General features: G+C 32.1%; 1 protein-coding gene across 8 annotated transcripts in view; it reads right to left on the bottom strand.

Moving 5' to 3' along the window:
• Nucleotides 1–12,392, bottom strand: part of LOC143064600 (uncharacterized) — a 96,718-nt gene that overhangs the window by 25,791 nt on the left and 58,535 nt on the right. For all 8 annotated transcript variants that reach the window (XM_076237525.1, XM_076237522.1, XM_076237526.1 and 5 more), the window contains 2 exons: nucleotides 9,468–9,563; nucleotides 8,786–8,881 (listed from right to left, as the gene is read on the bottom strand). In XM_076237525.1, the coding sequence (XP_076093640.1) occupies nucleotides 8,786–8,881; nucleotides 9,468–9,563 (192 nt within the window). The remainder of the gene's footprint in view (nucleotides 1–8,785; nucleotides 8,882–9,467; nucleotides 9,564–12,392) is intronic.

Below are 12,392 nucleotides of genomic sequence, written 5' to 3'. Positions count from 1 at the left end.
GAGAGAATTCAACATTACAAAAAATTTGAACTTTTTTTTCAAGTGGTCACTGAACCATGAAAATGAGGTCAAGGACATTGGACATGTGACCGACGGAAACTTTGTAACATGAGGCATCTATATACAAAGTATGAAGCATCCAGGTCTTCCACCTTCTAAAATATAAAGCTTTTAAGAAGTTAGCTAACACCGCCGCCGCCGCCGGATCACTATCCCTATGTCGAGCTTTCTGCAACAAAAGTTGCAGGCTCGACAAAAAGATGTGGTATGAGCTCCAATGAGACAACTCTCCTGGGTGATGAGCCAAGTCATAATTTATAAATGTAAACCATTACAGATCTTCAACACAGAGCCTTGGCTCACACCGAACAGCAAGCTATAAAGGGTTAAAAAAAATTCTCGTGTAAAACCATATAAACGGGAACAATAACAGTTTAATCCATACAAAAAAATGAGAAACAAGAAACATTTATGGACCACATCAACATACGACAACCACTGAACATCAGGTTCCAGACTGTGGACATGAAAGTAACAAAGATTATATCTAAACAAAGGTCATAAACCAGGGATCAATTTTACCTACAAACTTTGACACCTGTTTTACAAGACTGCAAACTCTTATTGCTGAACAATTGACAATATCTGTTTACACACACACACACCAGTTTAGTAATGTACTGTATGAAAGTAAGGCGAACCAATTTTCAATAAATATGTTAATGATGAATTGTTTAGGGGGGTCATCAAGACATAGAAGACAAATTGACAGTCTTTATTTAAGGAATTAACACAGAACTTTGGTCCTTTCTATGATTGTGATATATTAAGTGTTTACTATGGAATGTAAGACCAACTTGATTCTGACAGAAAATCTTTGTTCATAGATTTGTTTCCCTAACAGTTTGTTTTGGCCCAATATATTTGAAGGAATATAGACTTTTGTTAAAAATAATACTTAAATCGTAAAAAAAATACAACTGAATTTAACTAAAATACTCAATTAATATGAAAATCCTTCAAGAAATACATTTTGGCAGCATATTCCCAAACTGACCCCCACTCTCAAATTGACAGTTAAAAACTCTACAAAGTGAATCAAATAAAGTTCTATTGATTAATTCTCTTTTTACTATATTCAAATTATTATATTTATTAAATTTACCATATGTGAAAAGTTATTTTCATAATTCAAAATCAATAAGCAGCTCTTCAGACCACAAATAATGTTATATATTATATTTTTGCATGTTACATTCATCATGGAGTATAAGAAATAAGCTAGACCCTAACATAAGATTGAAAATATCAGATGCCTGTTGATCTGTTGAGAAATGTCAGTTTTATTTACAATATGTATATAAAATCAATACAAAAATAGGAATAATTTGATCAAACTTCAATAAAGGTTGTTTGATACAATAACATTAGGGTTGGAACAATAGTACCATTGCATAAGGGTTGGCAACATTGTAGAATGATATTCCAGTGGCACAATTTTAAATAGCCACCATGGTTGGCATATTAGTCCAAATCCTTTATGGTTGGCACAATAGTACAATTTTATTAGGGTTGGCACAATTTTATAATGCCACTATTGTTGTCACAAATTAACAATTATATTAAAGTTTTCAAAATTGTATGATTACATGAGGGTTGGCATAAGAGTTTGCAAAATGTAACTATGTTGGTAGAGTTGTATATAGGCAATGACATCAGGATTAGCACAATTGTACAATGGCATAGTAGGGCAGGCATACATACGGATAATCATAATTATACAATAACATAATAGGGTTGGCACAACATCATCATAATCATTGTCAAAACTTGCTTTTGAGTTTGGAAATTCATTACAAAAATTATGAATCTATAAAAAACAGAATTTAACAAAATTGCTTAAGAGATTAAAACATCTATATTATATCTGGCTTTAATAAAAATTTTAAAAAAAATTGACGTAAAAATGAAATTGGTCCTTTAAAGCTCATGTAAAACTTTAAGTAGCAATCACCTGTTCAGGCTAGTTATATGATTTCAATCCCTAACAAACTTATTGAATGGTTCACTAACAGGAAAATTGGTTAACACATGAATGACTTCTGCTGTACAAGATTTACTGATGTATATGTATAATATAAGTAATTATGTATTTAATTTATGCTTTAACCACACATCCTGTAGTTCTATTTTATTTATTTCAATAGATTATAAATCTCCTTCATACCCATTCATCACCCTGGATCATTCACATCAAGTCAATACAAACTTATTATACATGTATAGCACTCTTCAAAACACAAAATTGTCACTTTATTCCAAATCAATGACTTCTTATACAAGTACTTAAAACGTTTGTATATCATTAAGGTGAAGTAAAACATTCAAGATAATGGTCATTCAAATTGAAACCCTCCAACCTGCATGGAAACCATATGTTATCTAACAAGCAGATTTTTATAATACATTTTTTTCAAATTACCATATAATATTTTATCCTTATAAAAATAAACAGCGTCAATACATATCTAATATTTTTTGTTGAATTGAGAAGCTGCTATAGGTATTTCTAAAACACCATGCTGACATTTTGGGATAAACATTTGGATTTCAGAAATTTTAAATATTTTGCAATTAATGTGATTTTCTTCAAAACTATAATTGTCTGAATAATTACAAACCTATTGCTTATTTACTACAAAGCCCTGACCATGAGAAATATTCAAATTAAGCTAAACGTGTTTGAACCAACAACTTAATTTTGACAGATAAATTAAATTTTGATAAGATTTTCAAATTTATGGAAATTGTTTAGCATGAAGCTAAGTAATACAGTACACAGCCTAACAGGACTATTTTAATATCAAGTTGTTTTCATGCAGATATTTCATGCTGTTAAATACTCAAAACTATTCATTTTTCAGCAACATAAATTATAAGTATGTGAAAAATATTATTCATATCCATATTCAAAACTAAACAAGAATGTGTCCCCAGTACACGAATGCCCCACTCGCACTATCATTTTCTATGTTCAGTGGACCGTGAAATTGGGGTAAACCCTCTAATTCGGCATTAAAATTAAAAAGATCATATCATAGGGAACATGTATACTAAGTTTGAAGTCGATTGGACTTCAACTTCATCAAAAACTACCTTGACCAAAAACTTTAACCTGAAGCGGGACAGACGGACGAACGAACGAACGAACGGACGAACTAACGAACGGACGCACAGACCAGAAAACATAATGCCCCTCTACTATCGTAGGTGGGGCATAAAAATGAAGAATAAAGTTTATATAGAGCATGATTTTATTTTTTAAATTGTAATATTTACATTAATCATTAAGCCCTCCATTTCCAACAATGATCTTTAAATAGACTTCCAAGGAGGAGTTTTGATAAAAGCAAGATTATGAAAGGAAAATTGTGTTTGAGATTCTAAATTGGTCAATAAATGTTTGCTTAATGTCCAGTGGCCAATACTTCATGCATATTCAGGACAATTCTAGATAAATTGTATATTCTACAAATTGATAATTACTTTTTTACTTCAAGGGATAGAACTAACGGTCCTTTAGTTCCTTACTTGTCAATGCATTGCAGACAAAAGGTGTATGTGCAGGCTTTCCCACCCCTCCTCCAAATTAAAATATATTACACAAGAACCAAATACTGACATATGACAAGAACATAAAACACCATATCATCCTCAATTTCTTTCAGTTCAATATATATTAATAATATGTCTATTAACAGTAAAAGTAATTATTTTCTATTTAATGACAGCTTTCTCCTGCCAAGTTTGATAGAAATCCTAACAACAGATCTATGTCAACAAACACCAGCCAGGACCTGATCTCTAACAACATATACACCATTGATCATTGTTTGTTATGCTATATCACAGAGGAAAAGAATCTGTCAATAATGTTATCAAAGTATAAATAATCAAATCAGTTCCAATATATGTTAACTCAGTTTTTTTGCTTTACTTTGACAATATTCTAATTTATTTTACTAGAATGATGTCATACTTTTCATTGACGTTGTAGAACTATTGACTCCACTTAGATACCCAGTTTATTTCTTTACTACAACTAACAATCAGGCGCGTAGCTGCCTTTACGCAAAAAATCATTTGCTTGCACATGTTTTTCACAAAAAAAAAAATCAAAAAAAAATCCTGAAATTGAATTTCGGATAGTCTTTAGTCTTTCCGGATTATCGTGTCTGGCGGTGTCTGTACTTGCAACTACAATCACGACACAAAGTTTAACCCCGGTAGAAATAAAAATAAAAATGAAGAAGCTAGATTTTTATTTTAGCAAGAAGGCAGCGGATAACGAAAGCCAAAACGTTTTATCTAATTCGCCCAGCAAAGATGTAAATGAGCCATGTACATCGTTTTCACAAGACGTTACTGCAAAGAAAATAACATTGTTTGACCCCCCTTATCCTGATATATGTCTAGCCTAACAAATGATGAGTTGTCAAAACATGAAACAAAAGTCAACCTACTGCAGCAAAAATGGGAGCCAAACTCGTATGGAAACTACTCTTTCACATCTAGGTAATTAGAATATGAAAAAAACAATATTACTTTTATATGTTATGATATAAATACCCCACCCCTTCCTGGCTTTCTGTAGTAACTTAGTAGGCTTCGGATATACATGTATATACAAAGAATTTACATTTTGCACATGAACACGAGGGTCTTCATTTTCACAGGACGATTTGAAAAAGAAAATATGATGCACCCGTGCAGAATAATCATATATAATTGACACCGAGAGAGTTCTGAGATCATTTGCCTTGGCAAAAAATAGATATATGGACTTTGGATATTAACTAGTCTATACTTTAGTTTAAGTCTTACATGCAGTATTAACATTTAATTATACAGGCTCAATAAAATCACCTTGAAAACATCTTAGATTTATTTCCCTTACTTATAAGTCAAGACTTAAAAGTAGCCGTTCGATTTCGTATTCCCATTGTCATTTCGTCCAAAAGACTATTGATTCACCTAGGGTATCTGTGTTACAAATGACCTTCTACCGTTGTCGTTGAAACCTCTCATTTGATTTTAAAATGACCCTCGTGAGAAACACCACGGGTGTCTTGCAAGAAGCAGGACCTGCTTACCTTCGGAGCACCGGAGGTCGCCACATTTTTTCGGGGTCCGTGTTTTTCATCTGTAGTTAGTTTTCAATGTTGAAAGTTTTTGCTTGTCATTTTGTGTCTTATCTGTTCCCGGGTTTCCAAATTACGAAACCCACTAGGATGTTACTATCGTTTCTTGAAATATGGTATAGTAAGAAACAGATAGGGTATTTATCATTTTCATCATAAAATGGTCCAAAAAAATTTTCGCCTCGCTCCGCTCGGCGATATATGCTTGCACTTTATTTCAACTCAGCTACGCCCCTGACAATTATATATAATTAGCTATTAAAGTCATATACGAAATTTAAACATTAGTATTCAGGATGCAAGCTTAGAATATACATTTTACTTTTGATTTTTATTTGTTTGTAGAATTGGGGAAAAATAAGGTTTTCATCAGATGAAATTAATCATGGCTCCATCCAAAATTCTCAATTCCAAAGAGAGATAATTATCTGATAAACATCTGTAAATAAACTGAAATAGCCTTAAAAAGGAATTTGTGTCACTTTCCCTTTCAATTTTTTTTTCCTTTTTTTAATTTAAGTGAAATAATTCTCTGCCACAGTTCACAGGATTAGAATGATCACATATAACACCATAGGTCTTCGTGACATATCTTGGTTCTTTGAATAGTATTAATTTACATTTAACTACAATTAAGTTTAACCATTTTTGTGAAAGCATTGTAAAAATAAATTCTTTTTACTGCACAATAAATTCTGAATACATAAAATAACAGATCAATTTTCACAGGTTTATTTAATAGAATAAGCATGTATGAAAGGAATCATACAAGGAGATCTAAGCACTGTGACCCGCAGGGTTAAACATACTCCATAAATTTTTACTTATAGTTTTAAATACTGATATAGTTGTCAAGGCTGAAATTAAATGCTTTTAAACTTCTGTGTATAGTCAATTTGAATTTTATTGAATATTCAAGTGCAGTATCAACTCAGATATTGAATTCATTATTTTGCCTAGTCATTCAGACTGTAAAACTTCATAATGTATATAGCAACCAATAAGCAAAATCATCAACACACATTCTCAAATGATATAAGTTCAACAAAATATGACGACAATTCAATTACTCATGAAACACACTACAGATGAACAAATAAATATGTAGGCCCTTTCTTTAACACACTTGAAAACAAATTTGAAGCTTAATTTTTATAAAACAAGAGGCCTCTTTGAGCCTGAATCGCTCACCTATTAAAATATATTTTGTATTGATGATCAATTTTGCTGTTAACTTTTCATTGTAGAATAAAATACAAGGGAGATTTAATGTTTAAGTGTATAAAAATAATAATAAATTTATCTCTTTTTAATGATCTAATTTTACACAATATTCTCCGAGATTGTCAAGTAACTGAAATGTATGCATGTTCAGGGACAAGAACAAAAACCGACATACTTATTGATTGAGTGATTTGTTTTACAAGCCACTTTCAACACTATTGTGCTATTTCGTGGCAGTCAGTTTTTATTGGTGGAGGAAGCCACATACTTTATACTAGATACCCTAGCCAACATTCTAGTAAAATTTGGTCTAGTTTTTTCCAGATTTTTTTTTCAAAGAGTATATAACAATGACAAAAGTCAAATGATAGCTATAGCTTTTTTGCAATGTCAGCTGAGAAGGTATTATAGGATTGTAAATTTTACAAATATGTAGACCAATACCAATACTACACCAACTATGACAACTAATGATATGCTAATTTTGTGATACAGATACAGCTCAAGTAGGATATACGGTACTAAAGTTCCGGCTTTCATAATAAATTTATACGCGTGTGTATTCATGGGCAATAAAGGTATTTGAATTATACAACGATAAAAATTAAATTACTAGTAGACAGATTGACATGTCGTCAGGTTGACAATGTTAATAATGTAAATACTTTTATGGTTGACTGGTAGACAGGTTGACAAGTCGACAGGTTGACAATCTTAAAAATGTAAATATTTTAATGGTTGACAGGTTGACAAGTTGACAATTTAATATAATAACAAGAATGTGTCCATAGTACACGGATGCCCCACTCGCACTATCATTTTCTATGTTCAGTGGACCGTGAAATTGGGGTCAAACTTATAATTTGGAATTTTAATTACAAAGATCATATCATAGGGAACATGTGTACTAAGGTTCAAGTTGATGTAACTTTAACTTTATCAAAAACTACCTTGACCAAAAACTTTAACCTGAACTTTGCACTATCATTTTCTATGTTCAGTGAACCATGAAATTGGGGTCAAAACTATAATTTGGCATTAAAATTAGAAAGTTCATATCATGGGGAACATGTGTACTAAGTTTCAAGTTGATTGGACTTCAACTTCTTCAAAAACTACCTTTAACCTGAAGCGAACGGACGCACAGACGGACGGACAAACGAACGAACGAACGGAGGCACAGACCAGAAAACATAATGCCCCTCTACTATCGTAGGTGGGGCATAAAAAGTAAGTTATGGTTGACAAGTTGACAGGTTGACAACTTGAAAGCATTTATAAAGTGTAAAATAGTATTATTAGTTACTCGTAGACAGGTCGACAAGTCGACAAGTTGACAATTTCACTGTGTGAAATGGAGACTGTAAAAGAAAAGTTTTGAATTCAAATAATATTTCCTTAATTGTGAAATTAAACCTGTCAACCTTATCACTTGTCAACCTATCGACCTTAATTCTTGTCAACCTGTCAACCTGTCGACTATAACACTTGTCAAACTGTCGACTTTTTCACTTGTCAACCTTGAAAGTGTCAACCTGTCGACCTGTCAACTTATGTATATATAAACCGATTTACTTCGAAAATTTAACTCATTTATTACTCTGTTCTTCCGATGGAACTACAGTACCGTTAATCCTACTTGACCCGATACCTCAATTGAACCCAAGAAAACCTATGCATTTTGATGCTAAAAGTATATGTGATCTAATGTCTTGCCCATTGTATATTTTATTGTTCATACAGTCAGTTTCCTTGAGAGTGTATTCTAACTTTGTTGTACCTACATTCCTAACTTCACCACCATGGTCTTCTGTCTTATTTACCTTCACACACCAGGCTCTTTTTCTTTGTCTCCCTCAACAATATTATAAGTTATATGGTTCACTACTGACCCCATACGGATCTATAGAGGGTTAGTAAAATCCATAGGGGGTGAGGCCGGAGGCCGAGTCCCTATGAATTTTATTCACCCTCTATGGATCCGTAGGGGGTCAGTAGTTAACCGTATAACGAATTTATCGGATGTTGGTCTTTTTCTGCGGCGTTTTGTTGAAAACTAAACAATGAAACACAACAACATTAATAGATGACTTCGCCATTAACGCGTCATGAACCCCATATGAAACTTACTAACCCCATACGGTCTCATAGGGGGTCACCACGTGACGGCATTTAACCAATCACAACGTGATAATTCATCTGTGGTCCGATAAGGTAAATTGGTTGGTCCTTCCTATTTCTAGACACTATGGTTTCCTGTCTTACCAGACTTCCTGTGCAACGGTATTCTGTACTACTTACCTACTTCCACAAGCCATAATCTATAAACTATCATCACATGTCTTAGTTACCTCCCTTACCTTTTTATCACCTCCTAATGGTTTATGGTCCATATTGTCTTTAGAACCAACTTTAGACTGTGCTTTCTCTTTAAAACTCAATTTCTGTGATTCTATCTGTAAGCAAACATTTGAATATAAGTGAAGAGGGCTATCCATTTAGAGAAACTACAACTGAACATGCTGAATGACACACACAAACCAAAAGACAACTGATTGATTGATTGATTGATATTTGGTGTTTTAATGCCACTTTTAAGAACCGCATTTAGGCTATTTGTGGTGGCCAGTTATTATTGGTGGAGGAAGCCAGAGTGCCCAGAGAAAACAACAGACCTTAGATAGGAAAACTGACAATCCTAGTGAATTAAGATTGGAGTCAAGTGCACCCACACAAGTGGGGTCTGAACTCAAAACCGCAGTGTTGACTGGCTAGTGATTACAGTAGTAACTACTCAGACCACTCTGCCATGGAGGCCCCATAAAAGGCAACTGAAGGTCAACAAATGGTCTATAACTATACATAAGTGTCTATACAATATTACAAGCTCTAAATCATCTATTTATCAGAACAGGAAAATGAATGTTATACTCATGCACCATTATACATTTTTGAATTAATGTAAACTTGAGCAGGTTTCTGTTTGTCCTGTTTTCACTGCTGCACAATTTTTTGGAAATTTAGCACCTAATATCTGTGTACCTTCTTATCTCCGCCACCAGCTTTGTGGTTCATGTGATCTTTAGAACCAACTTTGGACTGTGCCTTATCTTTAAAGTCTAACTTCTTATTTTCAATCTAAAATAAGATAAATATATTTATGTAGGAGAATTCTATAAAATAGGACTGGCTACCCCTGAATCTTGTTTGTCTTTTATCTGAAATCAATGGAAACAAATTGTGAAATCTGATGAGAAGATGATCACATGCTTGATAAAATGAATAAAAGTGATTTCAAAATGAAACTCCATAACATGCAACTGACAAGAAAAAAATTACAGCTATAAAACAAAGGCTTTTTAAACAGTTAATAAATCAGTTGCAGTTGAAAATCAATGGTACAAACGAGGAAAATCATTTATAAACTGTCACCAAAGAAGAACGTAAGTCTTTTTCGCACAAATATAATTCCTTATATAATGTTTAATCAATTCATTTGTTAAAAATAGCTATGAAATAGTTATTCAATTAACTTATATCTTAAAGAATAGAATTCTAAATACACAAACACTCTCACACACACAAACTTAGCAGTAGCACACCCATCACCTGCATGGATAATTTATAGTTAGCAGAATATATATTTTTATTACCTAAATTAGCTAAGGTAGTTAAAGGGAGATAATTCAAATTAAAAACAACAGCATAAAAAAAACATACATATTAGGCAAACTTTTTCTGGTACAATGTATATGAAAGTCCAAGTTAAAACCATAAAATATAGCCATCAAGTAAAGACAAACTTAACAAAACTATATTTTTTTTATATACCTAACTCTTATAAGTTATCTTCTTGTATAAAAAAAAACAGTTTTTGAGATGTTTCGGCCATTGGCCTTCTTTAGTTCTTTATTTTTCCTCACAACTACATGGCTGACATTACATTTGTATTTTATTTTTAATCAGTACAAAATAAAAAAGAAAAAGAAAATACAAATGTTATGTCAGCCATGAAGTTGTGAGGAAAAATAAAGAACTGAAGAAGGCCAATGGCGGAAATGTCTCAAAAACTGGTTTATTGATAAAAGAATATATAAAGTATGTTCCCTATTGGAATTTTGAAAACAAGGATAACTCTTATCTACCATCTAAGCATTAACTAGTGCTTCTTTTAAGTTCCAAAAAAGTCATAGTACTTGAGCAGAGTGAATGTCACTTAAAGTATGTAATAAACAAGTCACATAGAGGGGCTATATCACCTGAAAGAGTGTTAAAAACGGAGTATTCACCCCTTTTCAACACAATAAAGAAAAAATTAATTACTGTGTCATGTGACCATTAAATGTCTGTTTCAAGCAATCATTATAGAGAGTGTTGGGAAGCATTTAAACAACTGCAAGACATAAACAAGAAGTTGTCCAAAGTACACATCTGCACTATCATTTTCTATTTTTCAATGTGATTGGACTTCAACTTCATCAAAAACTACTAATTGGGCATAATAAATGGGGCATAAAAACTCCTTAAACTCCCCCCCCCCCCCTCCCCCCCCCCCAAAAAAAATAAAAAATAAAACAAGAATGTGTCCAAAGTACATGGATGCCCCACTCGCACTATCATTTTCCATGTTCAATGGACCATGAAATTGGATAAAAAATATAATAAGGCATTAAAATTAGAAAGATAATATCATAGGGAACATGTGTACTAAGTTTCAAGTTGATTGGACTTCAACTATCGTAGGTGGGGTATAAAAATACCCAATATATTTATAAATAATAAATTACAAAACTTTGATGTCTGTTTGAAAATTGTATGTTTATAGAAAATGTAGATGAGACCCAGGAGTTAAATTATGTATCTTCCTTGTTAAAGTAAACTGATGCTCATAACAATATCAATTAGTTGTGTGTAAGTATACATTAGACAAACAACATTCAAAGCTTCTTTTTGTAAACAAAAAATTAAGCCAGGTTTAAACAATACGTGAGGTATGGAAGTTCACCAAAAACTATATTTTGTGTTAAAAAAAAAAGAAAACACAAATTCAAATAAAACAAACAAACAAAAACAAAAAATCCAATATAGGTATTTGTGTCTTCTTTCCCATCAAATCATGTTGTAATTATGGGAAATCAAAATACTTCATATCCATTTTAAAAAATAATTTGAGTCATCAAATATAGACATTATTAAACCACGCAACCAGCTAAGCTTTCATTGTGTTATTATTTTATGTAGTTTATTCATTTGTATCATATGTTTTGAAGAATTCACACACAAAATGGTTTATTCAATATTACCAAAAATATTAAAATTTCTAAAATTTCTTATTTCTTGTAAATTAGTATCATCTAAGATATATTTATTTTTTCTGAAGGACATAAAAAACCATGAGATTTATTCATGAACCAAAGAATCTATAATTTATGCCAAAGTGGAGTCCATATAATTGCAATTTCAATTTTTGATTTTATGTTTAGATACATTTTTATAATTCTCATTCAGGAAAATTGAAGAAAAATCTTTATTCTTTTTTATCAATTTTAGATCGATTGGGTTTGATTTTTGGTCTTTTAACTCCACTTTAAAGCACCGCTTTGAGCTATTTCATCGGGGTCAGTTTTTATTGGTGGAGGAAGCCGGAGTGCTGGTGAAAACCACTGACCTTCAATAGGAAAACTGACAATCCTTAGGTCAATTAAGATTGGATTAGAGTGCACCTGCACAAGTGGGGTTCAAACTCACAACCTCAGTGTTGACTGGCTAGTGAAACAGTCAAAACTACTTAGGCCACTCAGTCACTGAGGACCCTTATCAATTTTAGAGTATTACTACCATAACTGATTGAACTCTTTTAAAACCATTCATTAAAATGAGGTGAATTAATTTTTTCCAAAATCTTAATATTAATTTTATTATATTAAACTGATTATATATTATTCCAAAACCTATTTCCATCAAATT

Source organism: Mytilus galloprovincialis, chromosome 2 (genome assembly GCF_965363235.1).
Source record: "Mytilus galloprovincialis chromosome 2, xbMytGall1.hap1.1, whole genome shotgun sequence".
In the NCBI taxonomy this organism is placed as follows: Eukaryota; Metazoa; Mollusca; class Bivalvia; order Mytilida; family Mytilidae; genus Mytilus; species Mytilus galloprovincialis.
This window is presented reverse-complemented; position numbering and strand designations above follow the sequence as displayed.